This window comes from Hemitrygon akajei, chromosome 22 (genome assembly GCF_048418815.1).
Source record: "Hemitrygon akajei chromosome 22, sHemAka1.3, whole genome shotgun sequence".
Classification (NCBI taxonomy): domain Eukaryota; kingdom Metazoa; phylum Chordata; class Chondrichthyes; order Myliobatiformes; family Dasyatidae; genus Hemitrygon; species Hemitrygon akajei.
In genome coordinates, this window is record NC_133145.1 from 44,428,876 (window position 1) to 44,449,282 (window position 20,407).

The 20,407-nt window shown below is 37.8% G+C and overlaps 1 protein-coding gene across 2 annotated transcripts in view; it reads right to left on the reverse strand.

Moving 5' to 3' along the window:
• Positions 1-7,821: 7,821 nt before the first annotated feature.
• The window catches only part of slc38a10 (solute carrier family 38 member 10), a 120,853-nt gene continuing 108,267 nt past the window's right edge, over positions 7,822-20,407 (reverse strand). For both annotated transcript variants that reach the window (XM_073026127.1, XM_073026126.1), the window contains 5 exons: positions 18,270-18,425; positions 16,616-17,089; positions 14,180-14,308; positions 12,500-12,667; positions 7,822-11,851 (listed from right to left, as the gene is read on the reverse strand). In XM_073026127.1, coding sequence (XP_072882228.1) covers positions 10,680-11,851; positions 12,500-12,667; positions 14,180-14,308; positions 16,616-17,089; positions 18,270-18,425 — 2,099 coding nt within the window. In that variant the 3' untranslated portion in view covers positions 7,822-10,679. The remainder of the gene's footprint in view (positions 11,852-12,499; positions 12,668-14,179; positions 14,309-16,615; positions 17,090-18,269; positions 18,426-20,407) is intronic.

The following is a 20,407-nucleotide window of genomic DNA, read 5'->3' on the forward strand; positions in this document are numbered from 1 at the left end:
CTGGTTTAGAGAGTATGCATTATGATCAGAGATTAAGGGAGCTAGGGCTTTACTCTTTGGAGAGAAGGAGGATGAGAGGAGACATGATAGAGGTATACAAGATATTAAGAGGAATAGATAGAGTGGACAGCCAGCACCTCTTCCCCAGGGCACCACTGCTCAATACAAGAGGACATGGCTTTAAGGTAAGGGGAGGGAAGTTCAAGGGGGATATTAGAGGAAGGTTTTTCACTCAGAGAGTGGTTGGTGCATGGAATGCACTGCCTGAGTCAGTGGTGGAGGCAGATACACTAGTGAAATTTAAGAGACTACTAGACAGGTATATGGAGGAGTTTAAGGTGGGGGGTTATATGGGAGGCAGGGTTTGAGGGTTGGCACAACATTGTGGGCCGAAGGGCCTGTACTGTGCTGTATTGTTCTATGTTCTGTGTTAAATAAAGGGCCTAAAACTGCTCACAATACTCCATGTACAGTCTGACCAATGCCTTATAAACCCTTCTCGCGTAGAAGAAGTAGAATTAACATTGACAAGTCAGATTAGTATTGCATAAGCATGATGGTGAGCATAGATGTGATAGGTCAATGCACCTGCTTCCTCATTATACGTCTCTAGGTCTACGATTGTTCTTTCTGGAACTTTCCCAACCACTGAGCAGATTGCTTGTAGTCGCTGTGTTTATCCACAAATTGTAATTTTCAAAAGGGTGCAACGATTGTATTTTCCTTGATTGGATCCTCAATTTCATCGCTTGCAGACCCCAGTCAGTTTGAATTGGCAACAGCATCTCCTCCACAATCACCATTAGCAGAGGTACACCACAAGGCTGTGTACTTAGCCCCCTGCTCTCCTCCCCTTATATTTATGACTGTGAGGCTAAGTGCATATCCAGAGTCATATTTAAGTTTGCTGATGACAGTACTGTTTCTGCCAAATCAAAGGTGGCAGCGAATCAGCATATGAAAGGGAGATTGAAAACCTGTCTGAGAGGTGCCACAACAACCTCTCACTCAAGAGCCGATTATTGACCACAGAAAGAGGAAACCGGAGGTCTGTAAGCCAGTCTGCATCAGCATATCAGAGGTGGAGAGGGTCAGTAACTTTAAATTGCATGGCATTATCTTCTCAGAGGACCTGTCCTGGGTCCAGCAGGTAAGTGGCATTATAAAGAAGGCATGGTAGTAGTGCCTCCACTTTCTTAGAAATTTGCAAAGATTCAGCCTGTAAACTAAAATGTTGACTAATTTCTATAGATGCATAGTGGAAAGTATAATGACTGGTTGCATTATGACCTGCTACAGGAACACCAATGTCCTTGAACAGGAAAAGGTAGTGGGTACAGCCCAGTCCATCTTAGGTAAAGCCCTCGCTCCCATCGAGCACATCTACAAGGAGCGCTGTCGCAGGAAAGCAATATCCATGAACAAGGACCCCCACCATGCAGGCCATGCTCTCTTCTCACTACATCAGGAAAAGAAGCCTTGAGTCTCACAACAGAAATAGTCATTACCCCTCAGCCATCATGCACTGGAACCAGGGTGGAAAACTTCACTCACCCCAACACTGAACAGATTCCATAGCCTATAGACTCTACAACTCATGTTCTCAATATCTATTTATAGCTTTTTTTTGTATTTGCACGATCTATTGCCTTTTGCACATTAGCTGTTTATCTGTCTTTGTTGTGTGTGGTTTTTGATTGATTCTATTGTGTTTTATTGTATTTACTGTGAATATCCACAATTAATTTATCTCAGGGTAGCACGTAGTAACAAGTATATATTTTGATAATAAATTTACTTTGAACTTTCCAGTCCTCAGGCACCAACTGAATCTATAATTGCTTGGAGGAAGGTGGTTACAGGATCCGCAATATTATCCCGTTCTTCCCTAGCAGCCTTTTGGATCAGGTGGTTTATCCATTTTCAAATGTATTGGCTCTTTCGCAAAACTCCTGTTTGTCAATTATTAATGCAGTGGATGTCTCAAAGTGCTTCACAATGGCAAACAGATGGTCAATCAGATGGACAAGAAGAATTTAGGCTGATGAAAGGCAAGGATGAATATTAACTTTTGACGCTACGCTGAGAAGAAGCAAAGCAGAAAAACTGATTAGGCTTTAAAGATAGAATAATATTTGGATAGGGTAAAAGGGTCAGAGAGAACAGAGCAAAGGACCAACGAGCAGTGATGATTGGTGGAACAGGTTTCTGTCTGCTTCAAGGGTGGGTTTGAAAGGCAGTAGAGTAACATTAGTGGGTCAAAGTAAAGTGGAAGTGAGGTTAAACTTGAATGGATAAAGAGAAAATGGAAATCACTATATATTTTTACACTTGCTGATAAGAGTAGCTGAAACATGAGCTTTAAAGCTTAGCAGTACGTTGTACCCTAGTAAAAGCAGCAATATTTAAAACAAATCGGGCACAATAAAACAATGTTCTTTTCCCCAATTATCCCTCTGCAGTTCATTAAATTTTTCAGAATTGGCGCCATTGTGTCTGCTACTAGACTAAACCTCAGAGTGAGAGGATGCCCAAATGCACCAATGGAATGTAAGAGGTTGGTGAGCCAAATGGAAGTGCAATAGCAGGATGAGTGGCCACTGTAAAGACCAAGAATATTCATCTGAAAATGAGACGCATATAATAACGCCCTAGAATATGGCAAAATGTAGTGGTAACTGAGCATACAATGAGATTACGCAGCTTCTGAGCTGAATAACAATGAAGTTTTTAGAAATAAATCCATAAGACATATGTGCAGAAATAGGCCATTCAGCTCATCTATCATACCATCATGGCTGATTTATTATCCCTCTTAACCCCATTCTGTGATCCCTTAGTAATCAAGAACCTATCAACCTTTGCTTTATATATACCCAATGGCTTCACTTCCACAGTTGTCAGTGACAAGGAATTCGACAGGTTCACCACCCTCTGGCTAATGAAATTCCTGATTTCCATTCTAAAGGGACATCCTTCAGTTCTCAGGATGTGACCTGTGAACTTTCTACTGGAAACACCCTCACTGCCTAAATCCTTCAATATTCAATAGGTTTCAATTAAATTCCACCTCTGCCCCATTCTGCTAAACTCCAGCGAGTACAGGCCCAGAGCCATCAAACGCTTCTCATACACTAATCATATTTCTTGTGAACCTCTGGATCTTCTCTAATGACAGCACATCCTTTCTGAGATAAAGGCCATCTTACAAGAAAACTCATATTTTTATTTCATAAATTAATGCAATTCTATGTTTTACGTTGTTGGACAAACTATTTCTATTCCCAAAGTGAGAGATTAGGATATTTATATTTTTAAATTACTCTGTTATCCATATATGTTACATTCATTTGTGTACCTACTGTCTCATTTTAGTCTTAAAGCTTTCTAAAAGTCTTTTATTCTCCCATTGTAGCTTAGAGTAAATCCTTGTTCTCAGATGAAAAAAATCTCAATGGCTCATTTACTCAGATCTTTAATTTTCCTGAGCACTGACCTTTAGTATCTAAACATTATCATTTTTTTCTGGAATAATAAATATTACTTCTGCTTTTAATTTATACTTGCACCCAAGGTTAATATGCTTCACACTGGTCTTGGATATACATTTCATGATTCTGATTTTTAGACAGCACAGTTGGAAAGTAATTCTGTGACACTTCACTCATGTCTTTTTGTACCAGGCACAGTTCAGTTCTGATCAACTTTTCTATTTGTATCTCAGAAATGAAGATGTGATTACATAGAACTTTACAGCACAATACAGGCCCTTCAACCAATAATGTTGTGCCAAATCTTTTAACTTGCTCTGAGATCAAACTAGCCCTGCCCTTTTACACAGCACTCAATTTTTCTGTCATCCAAGTGCCTAAGAATTTCTTAAATGCCACAAATATATCTGCCTTTATCACCAACCCTGGCACAGCGTTCCACACACACAACTCACTGTGTAAAGAACTTCCCACAAGACCATCAGACATTGGAGCAGAATTTAGCCATTCAGCCCATTGAGTCTGCTCTACCACTTCATCATGGCTGACCCATTTCTCTCTCAACCCCATTCTCCTGCCTTCTCCTCATAACTTTTCACATCCTGACTAATCAAGAACCTATCAACCTCTGCCTAAACGCACCCAGTGACTTGGCATCCACAGCCACCTGTGACAATGAATTCCACAGATTCACCACCCTCTGGCTTAAGAAATTCCTCATTTCAGTTCTTCTATTCTGAGGCTGTACCCTCTGATCCTAGACTTCCCCACTACAGGAAACATCTTCTCCAGATCTTCTCTTTCATCAAGACCTCACGATATTTGGTAGGTTTCAATGAGATCTCCCCTCATTCTTCTAAATTCCACTGAGCACAGGCCCAGAGTCTTTAATCACTGCTCACATGATAACTTTTCATTCCAAAAATCATTCTTGTGAACCTCCTCTGAACCTTCTCCAACATCAGCATATCCTTTCTTAAATACGTGGTCTGAAGCTGCTCACAATACTCTAAATGAGGCCTCACCAGTGCTTTATAAAGCTTTGGCATTGCATCCTTGCTTTTATATTCTAGCTGCTCTTGAAATGAATACTAACATTACATTCACCTTCCTCACCACTGATTCAACCTGCAAATTAACCTTTAGGGATTCCTGCTTAAATCACCTTTAGCCACAGATTTTTTTAATTTTATCCCCATTTAGAAAATAGTCTATGCTTTTATTTCATCTCCCAAAGTGCGTGATCATACACTTCCCTACACTGTTTCTATCCGTCACCTCTTTGCCCATTCTCCTAATCTGCATCTTCAACACTACCGGTTGGTTCACCTACCTTCATATTGTCCAGGTGACTTAACAACCTTCTGACCTTTCAGTTTCCCAAGTATCATCTCCCTTGTAATAGCATCTGCACTCACTACTGCTTCTTGACACTCATGGACTTCTTGCATACTACTAGCGTCTTCCACAGTGAAGACTGATGCAAAATACTTATTCAGTTCATCCTCCATTTCCTTGTCCGCCACCCACCCTTACTACTCTCCAGTGACATTTTCCAGCAGTCCAATATCTATTCTCTCCTCACTACTTTTCATATAGCTGAAGAAAACTTTTGGTATCCTTTTTAATATTAATGGTTACCATACTTTTGTATTCATCATTCCTTTTGTAATGACTTTTTTAGTTGCCTAAGATTTTTTTTAAATTCTCAGTCCTCTAAAATCCCACTACTTTTCGCTCCATTATATGCCCTCCCATTTGCTTTTCATTATGGCTTTGACAGTATGGTTGTGTCATCCTGCATTTAGAAAACACCCTCTTCTTTGGGATATATCTATCCTGTGCCTTCCAAATTGCCCTCAGAAACCCCAGCCATTGCTGTTCAGTCATCCTTGCTAGTGTTCCCTTCCAATTAACTTTGGCCAGCAGCTCTCTCATGCCTCTGCAGTTCCCTTTATTCCACTGTAACATCAACACATCTGACTTTAGCCTCCCCTCTCAAATTGCAGGGTGAATTCAATCATATTATGAGTACTGCTTCCCAAGTGTTCCTCTAACTTAAGCTCCCTAATCGTATTTGGCTCATTACACAAAACCCAATCCAGAATAGCTGATCCCCTAGTGGCCTCAACCACAAGCTGCTCCAAAAAGCCATCTCAAAGACATTCCCCAAATTCTCTCTTGGTATCCAGCATCAACTTGATTTTCCCCAATCTATCTGCATATTGAAATGTTATATTAAGCTCCCAACTAAATAATCTTTCAGCTATGAATATGATACCCACATCATACCTGCCAATCTTTAACTGTGCTAAAAGATCATCTACCTTATTTCATATACTGTGTGCATTCAAATGTAACACCTTCAGTCTAGTATTTGTCCCCCTTTTATATTCCACTCACTGCAATTTTGTCCGATCATCTGCCTGTCCTTCCCGCCAGCCTCACTCTGCTTGTAAACAAACATCGCTATCCTCAACTCTATCACTCTGGTTCCCATCCCCCCACTAAATTCATTTAAATCCTCTCCAACAGCTCTAGCAAGCCTGCCAACAAGGATATTGGTTGCCCTTGGGTTCTGATGTAGTCTGTCTTTTTTTGTACAGGTCACAGATGAGCCCAGGTGAGATCTCAATGATCTATCTATGCCTTCTATCATTTATGTGCTTCTGTTTCTTGGTTATATTTGCATCTCATATAAAAACAGATTTGTTTGACAAGCCAGTTTTTAAGAAATAGATGGATATAATGTGATAAGTGCTGTATCTCTGCAGGGGACTTGTGTAGTTAGGTGTGTGGCCAGACCTGGGATCCAATGTGGTTAAATGGATCACTTGAGCTCAGGTCTGAAGTGTTTGGGCAGAGCATGGACTTGGGGACCTTTGCTGGAGCCAGGGACTGGGAGATGGCCTGCAGCTGGGCAAGCTCTGAGTGAGCCCAGGGAGAGGTAGGCACGGACACATGAAGCTTTATATACATTGTGCCTCTGGAGCAAGACCCAGCTTGGTGAAGCCCTCGTAGCAGTAGATGTATAGTGACCACCATCTGTTCAATTGTGAGAACCTACAGTTCCAGACTGATCGGAAGAGCCACCTTAGAAGCCAAAAATCTGAAGTGGAATCAAGATTTCCTTAATCGCGAGGAACTACCCAAGTAAAAGATTTTCCCCACATACCCGTACTGCTTTATTCTGCCTGTGGCTTGGGAGGTGCTGTGTGAATAATCTGAGCAAAGAACTGTAGTGCACCAAACTGAGTTTACACTTCTAAATCTTTATGGAATTTCAAACTGGAATCTCTAGGTAGAAATTAATAGAGATGCATATGCTATGGTCTGTCTGATTTGCATTCTATTACAATAGCTGGCCCAATGTAAGGGAATCCCATCATGATTGAGTTGGTTACAAGGCAGAGAGAAGAGGTTTGTGATTCCCTTCACAATCACTGGCTACTGTTAACAAACTGGCCCATTATTCAGTCCTGTTAATGCTTACATCATTACTTTAAAAATGCTAGAGAACTCTGTTATCATGGAAAAGAATTTTTGCACTATTTTAATTGTATCTTAGTATTTTTCATGTCTTGCACTGTACTGCTGTCACTAAACAACAAATTCCACAACATACGTCAATGATAATAAACCTAATTATGATCCAATGTCAGCACAAATAGGAGAATATAATTATATTGGCTGTTTCCAATCTGAATAAGGGCATAAATTGTTCAAAAATTGTGACAAAGTGGACCTACAAAGTTAGAATTGTAATATTTCATCATTTATGTGAACTATTCATATTAAAATGACAATGCTTCTGACTCAGGTAAAGGACGTGCAAAGCAAAACATTGCTCCAACATCACTGATGCAAAATTACTAATGGGATTTACATAATCAATCTTTATGTAAGAGCCTACTGAAAAAACACCGGCTTTTAAAAATTCTCAAATAAAATCAGTCCACCTCTTATCCCCATAGCAGCATAAAAATTTAATGTCCAATATAAAGTTTAATTTGAATTAATTCTTCCGTCTGGACATCAATTCAGACTGTTGCTGAATCACAACTAACAATAAAAAAACTGATAAGTAAATATGGAACTGAGAAGGGTAAGTATTAAATACATTTGGAAGTGGATTTAGATCTCAGAATCAACTCTTCAGGAAATGACCACTAAATTAATTATAATCCTTAGACACTTTTATAGTTCATTATCTTTATGCAATCAATTAATTAAAATGGAAACGGCTGACAGGGAAATAAATTTTTACTACTGCTGTACATTTAGTCGCAACATTTCCAGAAAATACAATAAATGCAATTTTATACCAGTATTTGTTAATCGCACTTTATTGATAAGCCATCCATTTACATTGGAAAACAACAATGTATCTGTGTGTTCCATTTCCTTCTCCATCTGCAGTTAATATTCATTTGGAATGTTATCTTGTACTCTCATCAGTGAAATTTTCTGACTTGTCAATGGTTTAGTTCACTTTCACTTTTTGCACTTAAAAGTTAATCCATCCTTTTTTCAAATGAAAAGGTGAACTGTTGAAAGACATCCTGAATTAACTGAGCAATAGCATCTTCAAACATTAGCAAAATGATGACAGGCTTACACAAGATCTGACCACAAGTATTAGGGGAGTATTAAATAACAGCACAATAAGTAATATTTTAAAACCTGCAATGGATGAAAATGTCGGAAAGATAGATAAAATGTAAATAACTTCCAGGAGGAATGTGAAAAATTCACTTTCATCTCAACTTTATGAAACTCAGATGCAGTTAATGTACAGGAAATACTGACCCAAAGTGTTAGCCTTTTTAAAAACTAGCTCAGTGTTTGCCATCTTTTTAACTCTGGACGGCAGTCAGATGAAAACAACTAAGGTAGAAAATGTGATAAACATTGATATTTAAATTTGGAAATTGGATTCAACTATTTCCAGCAAGAAAAATGTACTTGGTAAAAGCTACAGGAAGTAGTATGGTATTCACCTCCCATATATTGGTTTATAGACTAACAGCACCTCAAGAGAAGGCAACAAGTGGAACTCAGGCACTTATCTACAAGAAACAATGAACTCAAATGGTAAGACAATAATCATTTCTGCTTGTTTCCCATAGGGAGCTTAAGGAACACTATCCAAGGTCTGAGTACAGACCATCCATTTCTCTGAAATGTTGCAGAATGTATAACTAAACTAACAGAATATTATTTGTATAAAAAGTGTAACATTTACAGGTATTATAATGTTGCAAAAGGATACAGAAACTCATGTATCAAATGAAGACACACAGGAAATGAAACATTACTCATGGGACATGGATGATTTTAAACTTTGATTCCTTGAGGCACTGGTAATGAAAGACAGCAATTAGTAAATGAGTAATAAGTAGTTTAAGAAAAAATTATGTAACAATCATATTTGCAGTTTGTTGACAGAATGGAAAGTTAAGTCATTGGAAGAATTTTGTGGCTTAAAAATATTTGCAAAAATAATTATATTTAGGCCACATTAATGTCAGCCATTATAAATAACCTGCTTCTCTTCCCTGATCAGTTTCCATAAATAAAACTGATATTCTAACAAGGATTTGGAAATTGAAAAAAAATTACTGACTGTTCTGAACCCTATATAGAATCTATCATACCATCTGTTTTAATACTATTATTTACAAGTGTGCCGAGTTTATATAACTTTGAACATAGATCTTTAAATTAGACACATTCAGACAAAAAAAATATATCCGTGAAAAGCCTGTAAATCGGTAGTGCTAACATGGCATTATCTAAATCATCCATCTAATTCAATGCAAATAATTCCAGACTTGTGTTCATATAATTACATCAAAAATATGAATATTTAAGTACCATCTCCCAGCCCCATGAGAAAAAAGAAACTTGGTAACTACTTCGTCTTAAGGCAATTCTATGGAATGAATACAGACACCTCATATTCCAATGCTGACTGACCCTTGAGATGATGTCAGTTGTGTATGGAAAATAGTCAAGAATTGAGAACCCAGTTCTTAAACTCGAAACATAATTGGCAGCCAGAGAACAATTACATAATCGGTTTTCAAAAGTTAATTCTTCAGAAAAGTATACAAAGAAAAGTGTTTCTTTATATAAATAATGCATTGTTCCGGAATTTATTCTGGATTATTATTTAAAATATACATTTCCTTCTTCTGGGCATAAAGGCTGACCTACATACCTTGCCTACAGGTGTGCTGAGAGAGTTAGATAAATGGCTACAATTAAATATTGCACCTTTTGCCCATCATAAAACACACAATTAATTCAAAACACTGAAAATAACTCTTGAAAAATAATTTATCAGCTTTTCAGAATGCCAAAGTTATGATAGGGTAGCCATTATAAAATTCAATGCACAATGGATTAATAGAGAACCGAGCACATTTTAATGCATAAAATGTGATCTGAATTAAGTTTATTTTAGCAGGAAAAGAAAGGTCGTAAATCAACTATTGATATTTCAACCATAAAATTTGTATCTCAGAGTTTAGATGGTAACTTTCTCGTGCACACATGTAAAAAAATAGGCACTAATCAAATTATTTTATATTAAAATATACAATCAATTGCCCTAATGAATATCCATTTAGAAACATCCAATAAGAAAAGCTTGCTGTTTACATTGAACCAGCTTGCTGTCCCTGAGAGGAAACTGAAGACACTAGGAATTGGGTAGTTTAGTTGCACTTCAAAGATTTGGAAGCGGCCTTCATACAATCAATGGTACATTTAGTTGTCACGATTCCAATAGGCTGCACAGTATATTTTTTACTCATTCTTGGTGGCTTCTAGTAATAGATGTACAGAACAACAGGACTTGAATTTTTCTATAATTCAGACACTTTTAGAATTTCTTAATTATCCACTCGCTTCTAATAATCGAATGATCCAGATGCAATCATTGATTAACCTCGTTTACAATTCCTAATCAGCAGGGAACCAAATTCCAAAAGCTGTTTTTCTGAATTACTTTAAAACGCTTCTTAAAATCCTATTGTGATTTGTTGTCTGTTGACTTCATTCACGCAATGCAATGCAGATGGGAGACTATAAGCTGCATGTGGCACACAAAGGAATCTTAGTATACCAACCAAGAAATATTTTGTCTGAACCCTAATATGTCCTCTGGACGACAGACAAAAATCATGTATCACTTTCAGCACTGGTCACTTGTTTCATCTTTCGAATCTGAACTATCTGGAATGACCCTCCTGCCACCTGCTTCAGCTGGTTTTCCAGTGCACCTCGGAGATTATCAGTTTTAAAGTTCGGCACTGGATCAAGGTTGATGATCAGTTTATCTCCATTATCCTGATACCCTTCGTCCATTTGTGACCTCAGGTCCCTCTTTTTTCTGCGTAGATCACCATCTCCATCAACTTTCAGGTCTTTGTATGGTTCACCATTTTTATGGCCTGGATTCTTTTCCTTGTGTTCTGGCACAATGTTTGGGTCTGGCTGCATCTGATCATCTAAAGCTTTTCTGTGATTTTTCAAAGAATCCTCTTCAACTTGTATTTTGTTGAATTCCTGTGCTCTGTCATTGAGATTTTCTTCTGGATTTTTTGGAATTTTAGCTGCTTTCACTGGCTGCTCAATTTTGTTCTTCCCATCTTCCATGTTTCCAGCTGGATGATCATCCTTCCTCTCATATACATTCTTAGCTTCAACTTGCACTTTTTCATTCTTCTCATCTTGCCCCAGTTTTTCTATTAAAGAATCGTGCTCAATTTTCATTTCAATGCCATGAGCATCATTTTTTGATTTTACTTCAACATTGAACCTTGTATCTTTATCTGGGATCTTCAGATTTTGATCCCCAGCTTCAGCTTCCTTCCTCTGAACTCTGACCCCATTCTCTAAGGGAATGTTTGGATTTCTCAATTCACGCTCTTGGGCAGATTTAGCTGCTGCTCCAGGAACTTCAGCATCATTCTTAAGTATCATCTTTTCACCATCTTTTCTTTTCAGAAGTAGTTCTGGGGCCCCAATGTTTCGGTCAATTTCTTTCATTCCATCTTTCAGTTTTGGGGGAGCCTTTTGAGCTTCGTCGTGAATTTCCTGCTTAGGATTATTAACCTGATCCTGATTTTCTAGGGCACTGTGCTGAGCTTTGTGCAGGACATGTTTTGGATCAACATTATCTATTTTGTGATCAGCTGCTGGCAAATTTTGATCAAACTTAGGGGCGTCTCCCTTCAAACCAGCATTGATTACATGAGGCTTCTCTGCCTTTTGTTCATTGATAGCCTCGACGTGTTTTTTCCGATCTTCACTCCCTTGATCTATTTTCTCTTTCGCAAGTTTTTCATTGTCTACAGAAATTTAAACAAAAAAAGGGAAAGAGATGCAGGTGTATTATAAAAGCACAATAAGTAAACACATCAGTTTCATTAGATACAGAACAACACCGGTCATAGCAATTTTATCCATTGTGTCAGTTAAAAAGTTAGCCACTCTAATCCCACTTTCTGGTATAAGAGCTGTGGCTTGCAGTAAACCTACACGTATTTATCAAAGGTAACAAGGCTTTCTCTCTCCACCACTGTCCTGGAGAGTTCCAGAACCTTTCTACCGTCTGGGTGAAAATTGTTTTCTGTACTTTCCTTCCTATTCTACTACCTGTCTGTTAATGAAAATGGATCCTTCCTCTATACTCTGCATGGGTGTCTCACAATTTTATTTTTCACAGAGATAGAGAAACCTACAAGAATTACGACACAGACAACAGTAAAATGGAGAGGCGTTTGAGAGGAAAGGATTAGATTGATATGAGAGTAAGCTAAAAGTTCAGCACCACATTGTGGGCCAAAGGGCCTGTACTGTGCTATAATGCTCTATGTTCTATATCAGTAAACATGTCCGAAAGTGAAGAATGCTGAATGAATCTACCTTTTGAAGAGCTGTCACCCACATTAAAAGCACTGCTTAATTTTATTCTCTTCGCTATAAATGGCTCTTACCCTGCAGTCCTTTGTCCTCCTCATCATTCTTTTGCTGGTGGATCTCCTTGTGCTGTTCCTGAATGACAGCCAGTAGTTTCTCCTGTTGGTCCAACAGTCGCTTCTGCTGTTCCTGCTGCTCTTTAATCACATTCAGTAAAGCTACATGGTCCATGTGTTTACCTTCACCTATACCAGGGAAAAAAGAAAAATAAACTTAATATTTTTTCATGAAGCTACACTGCTCTGAGTGTATAGGCCAACACAATTACAATCTATGGATTCACTTTAAAGAAATTATCCTCTTTCAGTCAGTCATTCAATCTGAGCGTTAATGATTGTCAGCAAAGCCTCACTTGATCATCTTTCGATGATCTTTAACCAAACAAAAGGCATTACCAACTCCAATCGCTTTATCATCTTTCCTGGAGGATGGTCCTGGAATTCTTTTTATTACAAGTATGTGTAGAAAAATGCTCCAAATTTCATTCTAAATAACCTATTGGTAACGTAACATACATGGCCTAGCTCCTAGTTCATGGCCCCATGTCCTCAATTTCTCATCTCCAGAAGAAATTATTTCCTTGTGTCTACCTCATCCATTCCTTTTCACATTTTAAGTACCTTCAGCAGTTCACTCAATGACCTTACACTCCAGACAAGGTTACGTAATTTATCTTCATAATTAACCTCTAGATCCAATATCATTATCAGCTTCTGGTGCCAAATGTCCATCCATGTTTTCCTGACAGATAGTGCTTAAAAATGAATATGGTACTCCAGACAGGATTTGACCAAAACTCCAAATACTGTATGAAATACAAAAATTACCATCTTATTTCCAAGTAACCTTCTTTTACAGGTTGCTAAAAAGGCACTTTTAATATGTTTTTTTCTTCAAAAGTGTTTGGGGTTTAATGAAGCACCACCAACATATCGATGTAACAACCCAAATTTAACTCAAAGTTTATTAATAAGCAATATAGACTTCAAAATTTCAGAGTGGTAGAAGTGGCGCTGTTTATAATTCCCCATTTTCATGATGTACAAACTATAGCTGTTCATCCACAAGAAGAGCTATAGCTGGCTAGTTCTCAATATTTTAACACGGACAACACGCTGGAGGAACTCAGCAGGTCGGGCAGCATCCGTGGAAATGAGCAGCCAATGTTTTAATATTTTAATATTTCAATATTTTAAACTGGATATTTAGGAGGGGACCTAAAACTGGAGAGATAAATTAAAATAATTTAATTAAATATGTAAATTCTGCTGAGTTCAACTTTCAGACCACAGAGCTTTCCAGTTTTATTTTTCAATCTGATCAGTTAAGTTATGAATCATAATAGGAGTAAGCTATTATCATGCATTCTGTTTACTGGGCAAGTAAAATTATCAGAGACCAACATTTTTAAGAAATTACAACAACTTTTGCAATTATGTTTTTCAGCTTAAGCAATTTATGATGCTCTGGGAGAAATTTTAACGGACATGGAACAATAATGTTCTACAATTAATTCTACAAAAGTTAAAAAGCAATTGGTGAATAAAAAGTCTGAAAGGGGAGAGGAGGTAGTAATAAAGGCCAAAGACAACAGGATAATATAGAAAGGACAAATGAATTGCTTACAATTGTATTTGCTTTGAACCAAACACCTTCAGTCAGCTTTATAGATCAGTAAACGTCTTGCCACCACTCACCCTCTGCTATTTCTCCATCTTGCTTTATGTCGACGATTGCATTTTCACTGTCTCTCTCATCTCTGATGCGTAACTGTGGCTCTCCAGCTGCAACAACCTTTTCCAAAGATGGCACATCTTTCTTGTTACCTTTATAGCAGCGGCAGGGTGAGAGGCGTGGAGAGAAAATAGAGGAAAATATATATTCAAGTTACTCCGAATGCCAGATAAAGTACTTCGAGTATTACACTAGAACATTAACTACGAAATGTACAGAATTTCCTAACAGCCAGTTATCCATATTTGCTATGGACATACACAATTCCCTAGTTATCTTTGATAATGTAGTAGTGCTCTCCACCTCAGCCAAAACACCCTTCACCAATGTAATGAACAGAGCATTGTGTGTACAAGATGCTAAATTTAAAATATGCCAAAACTGGCAATCAAGCAAATACAGAAAATGTTGGGGGAGGGGTGAAGAGAACAGCAAATCAGACAGCATCTATGGAAAGAGACATGGTCAACATCTCAGGTCTATCACCCTTTGTCAGATCAACAATGAGATTTTCCAGCATTTCCTGTCTTTGTATGCAAAATACTACTGAACAGAGAATAGGGACCTACAACCCTTTAAACTGTTGGAGAAACAACCTTGACAAATGGCTACACTGAGTTACTCAAGTACCTGGCTGAGAAACATGAAGACTTGGTACATTTAGAAACCTTTCTGATATTCTGAAACACTTAAACATTTAACAATCCAAACTTACAAACATAAAGTGAAGTTAAAACACTTAAACGTACAAGAACATAAAAACAATCAAAACACTTAACTAACCTCAACATGTTCAATAAAAATATTACCCAGTAACGCTCTCAGCTGCTCCTCTCTTTTGAAGTGAGAGGCACTGCTGTCCCTGTGCCAAGTGTAATTTGGCAAAGATTGTGTCTATGGTTTCCCCAGTGCAATTTGTGCTCCTTGCTAGATTCATAAAGAATTCAATTCACAAAGGCAAGGAAGGAACCACCCACAAATTTAGGGCTTTAAAATTCATTCACAGTCACACACTTTCTGGTATTTAAACAGGGAAATTTTGTCATTTCCATAAAACCATAGAGTTTTTTCTATTATTTGCTTTGTCGGTAATTGTAATAATGCAATAGCAACACTAGAGGGCTTCAATAGCCTTCATAAACTCAGTGAAATTCTGAGTAAACCCAAAAAGTACATTTTTCTAGTTTATTTCAATTAACCTGTAGTTCTAGTTTGTTGTCAGTAGATAACCATCTGATAAATATTGGTGGCTCTCCTGCAGTGTATTCACAAAGAGGTAGGTATTACACTACTAATAAGGCAGGGGCACAGGGCCTGAAAACAGGAAACCTTTTTGCTGAAATGCAATAATTAAAGTTACAATGGGGAAAAAATGGAAATACAGAAGGTTTCTGTTCTGTCTGACCAAAAAATTACTGAAGTACTGATAAAACTTATAGATTGACGATGACCACAACAGATAATAGGCTCAAAATATTCAAGTATTGCCCAAATATCCTGAAGAAAAATAAGATGGCCTTGCTCCATTAAAACAACAAAGACATTGCTGTGACACCTATTAACAGATTATCAGTATAGGTGCTGGTTAAACTAGTACTATCCCCAACTTCTCTTGTTTCTGCCCAGACCACAGGGAGATTAATCAGGCTTAAAAGGTGCAGTTCTGCTGATGTTAGCTGCATTGAAGAAATTTAAGTCAGCAAATTAAAATGCAAAACCATTTTTGCTAACACACCAAATGATACTAAAATAGTTTTGGCCAAAATAAGCATCAGCAGTCATTGAGGAAATGTCCAATTTCTGCAGGAAACAATTAAATGAATGGATTAATTCATTTGAACTGTCCAAACAGGAAAACTGAAGTCCAGCAGATAGACTGCTGCAATTCTTTTTTTTTTACATTACTCAATCTCTCCTAGCTTTTCATAAATTGGCAAATAAATGTGAGGGAAAGGAGGTGGAAATAGGAAAACTGTGCCAATTTCCTCCAACAACATCTGGAATTTGGGATGAGTGGGTGGATAGGGTGAGAGGAGTGGAAGGTCACTCGTAATTAGAAGCCAACTGAATTAGACAAGCCATATTAATAACATGGCTAAAGCTAATGAGCAGATATTACACTCTGGGTTGAATAGCTCACCACTTGACTCTCCCAAGTCTACTCAACATCTTTTCCAACAAATCAATATGGCTTGGAAGTGTGAAGGAAGTTTATACTTCCATGCTGGTTGTAAACAGAAGGGAAAAAAAACTGTTCAGGAACATTCCAGACGAAGCAGAACACCCGATTAATGCCTCTGCCAATGAACATGATGTGTAGTCCACCTCTGTATATTGTCTACAGGAGCTAATGCAGTAACCTGCCAAGTTTACCTTGGATCTGACCAGATGCATCTTACCATTTTTAAATTCTTGGTTGTTCATGTTTTCTACCATTCCTCCTTGATTATGAATCACTGAATTATCGTTTCCAGGAACTTGGCCATGATTGTCCATCTTTTGTGGATGTATTTCTACACCCGCTTGGGGCAATGCATCTTTCACTTTCATTTCCACCTCCATCTTGGCTGGCTGTTCCTTCTGATCTGATTTAACTTCCGGTGCATTTCCAGGATTATTGATATCATTTCCAATTTTTTCACCTTGTTCTTTTCCCCCAGGATTAATCTTTGCTTCCTCTTTTGATTCTTTTATCTCCTTTTCTTTAAAATTTATTTTGGCATCTTCCTTTACATTATTTGCCTGCTCAGCTTTTATCATAGGTAGTTTCTTTTCGTTCGATTCATCACCATCCATACCTTCATCAACAATAACCTCATCGTGTGGATTAGGTGGTTCGTGTCGATGAGCCTCTCCAACAGGATGAGCAACACCTGCAGAGTAAAAGTTAAAAAGCTGCACATTTTTCAGAACCATACAATATCACCTGGTAATTTTTCATTTTTTTAAGTAGCCGTTATTTTAAATTTTAAAAACATTTTTGATCTTATTCCAATACTATATTCTACTCATCTAACAACAATTGCTTTACAACACTATATTCAAGACTGAACTGGTTTCAGTATGCTTCAGCATTTCTGCTTCCTATCACAACCAACATGACTGTAGTTTATTTTTCAAAAGAAGCCATTTATTTAGTTGACTTGAAAGGAAGCGATCTAGCTACTTTTCAACAACAAAATATTTATCAGGGAGTTCAGATTAAACCTTCCCAGCACAGTTGTTTATCTTGAGCAGATCAATCCACAAAATCAACTGATCAAGTCTGTTGCTCGTGGGCTGAAGGGCCTATACCGTGCTCTGATGTTCTATGTTCTAAATTAAGCGTCAGACAGCAGATGGGTAAAACTAACATCTCCTAAATTTTTGGTTGTATTTCACATTGAAAGAGAAAACAGTATGCTTCAGATTTTAAAACTGCAGATAATACTTCGTATGTAACAACTATACTTGTTTGATCTTGGTTTGCAGATGGATTTTTGTTATACTTATTTTTGATCTGGTTAATGATAGTAAACTCCAGTTCCTACTATTATTTATTAGGTTAGCAAGTGCAAAGAAAAGGTTTTCTCTCCTGAAAAGGTTCATTTCTGATTTTGTATGAACATTAAACCATTATTATATTCGAGGCATTCTCTTTTAGTAGATTACAAGCTGTTTTCCTGAAGCAATAACTTAAAGTTAGTCTAATTTCTAAAACAACCGTGGGATGGATGCAATATTGCAATCATTCCAGAAGCTGCTAAATTTTGGCATTTCCCTGCACTGAGGAGGAAATCTGGAAAGAAGATAAGCCTCTTTTTGCAAATTTCCAAGGGTTAACCTGTGCATTACAGAATGAAAACAGAAGCTGCCTTCCAAAAAAAGGCATAGAAATAATACCCCTCCACTTTTCCTCCTTGATATAAGGAAATAAAATTTTTGCACAATGTTTGGAACAAAAGCAGAACAAATAAAAAATGACGACAGAGGTCAGAACGAAGCTATCAGCTCATAAATAAAATCATCATCTTGCATTCAAAACGCATTCCACAAAGGAACACCTTGCAGTACCTTGATCAGGGCGATCCAGCTGGACTTCCTCGCCTTTGTTGTTCCTACCTTCTTCTGGCTCTATTGGGACCTTTATCTGAGGTTGTTCTACAATATTTTTCTCCAATTTTGGACGGTCTCTATCATCGTTTGCTTCCTTAATCACAATGTTTTGAGCTAAAAATACAGAAATCCAAAAATAACCCATTATTCCACACTCAAAAACTCAATGAAAATTATTGCCAAAATGAGCAATACTTAGCAGGCATCTTGTTAGCTGCCAAATTAAACAAATTTAGATAATGCTGAAATAACTTCAGTGACTTTACACTTAATTTAACTTTCTTTGTCTGCAGCAATATTCAATGTGGGTGAGGTTTTAACGTTTGAATTGCCATAACTGACCCCACAGAAATCACTCCTTTAAAATTTCAACACTGACTTTTCTTTCTGAACAGTTTGGGAGTATTATCTTTTTGCAAACCCAAATCAGTATGCACACTAGAGAGTGTGCATTCCTTTCACATTTCTTTACAAAATAATTAGATTATCCATAAAATACTGTATGCCACATTTGAACAACTTTCTTTTAACTTGTCTAAGTTAGCAGTCATTACTAAGTTGAACACATTGATCCGAATGTCAAAACATTAAGGTACAAGGTCAAAACTGCTCAAACTAATATCTTAAAAAAAACATCAGGATCATAAATAAGGTGAAAAGCACATATGAAATGCACACAAATGAAAGCATTAAGAAATGTTTTTACAGTCAAAATATTTAATTAACACATGAATAACTAGAAAATTTTATTCAATCTGTCAACTGACAGTCCCCAAAATGAACCATAGGTGGCACTGTATACCACTACAAGAATGGGTATGTAGAACTACTGAAATATAATGTCTGGAACTAACTATCATATTTAACTTTACTGTCATATTGATTGTTCTCTGCAGCTGAAAATATACTCAAAACTTTCATGGATTTCTACAACTGAATATTTAAAACAGAATTAACCAATATTAAAATTTAACACGCAACACACACAAATTGCTAGAGGAACTCAGCAGGCCAGGCAGCATCTTTGGAAAAAGAGTGCAATCGACATTTCGGGCCGAGACCTTTAGACAGTACCGCCACAACAGACAGGATCTCCCGGTTGCCACCCACTTCAACTCTGCTTCACATTCCCATTCAGATATGTCCATACATGGCCTCCTCTACTGCCATGATGAGGCCAAACTCAGGTTGGAGGAGCAACCGTCTGGGTAGTCTCCAGCCCCTTGGTATGAACATCGAATTCTCCAACTTCCGGTAATTCCCTCCCTCTCCCTTCCCCCATCCCACTTTCACTCTGCCTCCTCTGCTAGCTGCCTATCACCTCTCTCATGATTCTGCCTTCTTCTACTATCCATAGTGCTTCCCCTTTAGATTCCTTCTTCACCTCTCCTGCCTATCCCCTCCCTGCTTCCCCTCCCCCACCCCTTGATCTTTCCTCTGATTGGTTTTTCACCTGGCACCTTCCACCCTCCCCCCATCTTCTTTATAGGGCCCCTGCCCCCTCCCCCTTCAGTCCTGACGAAGGGTCTCGGCCCGAAACTTTGACTGCTCCTTTCAACGGATGCTGCCCGACCTGCTGAGTTCATCCAGTTTGTTTGTACGTGTTGATTTAACCACAGCATCTGCAGTGTACTTTGTGTTTATTTTCCATAGATGCTGCCTGGCTTGCTGAGTTCCTCCAGCATTGTGTGTGTGTTGTTTGGAATTCCAGCATCTGCAGATTTTCTCTTGTTTTAAATTTAATAAACTTATTCTAAATTTATATTCTGTTTATCCTTAATGGAACAGATTATAGGTGCAAAAGTCAAACTGTTTTTGTGCTAAATGGTTTTCTGAAACAAGTTCCAATTTCACTTTGATTAGTTAGCAATCTCAAATTGGAAGACAAATGGATTTCTATTTCCTGATAACTCATTCACCCACAGACCACACGTGCAGTAGAAACCAGGCTAATGGACAATAGCACAACCTACCACGAGGGAGTTCATTCTACTTTTGACAGTTTCAGGCACAGGTTTTGTTTTTTGTTAAAGCTTTGCCTTTGCACACACAGCCAAGATTTTGGGACTAAGAATATAGATTATCAAGACTTTATC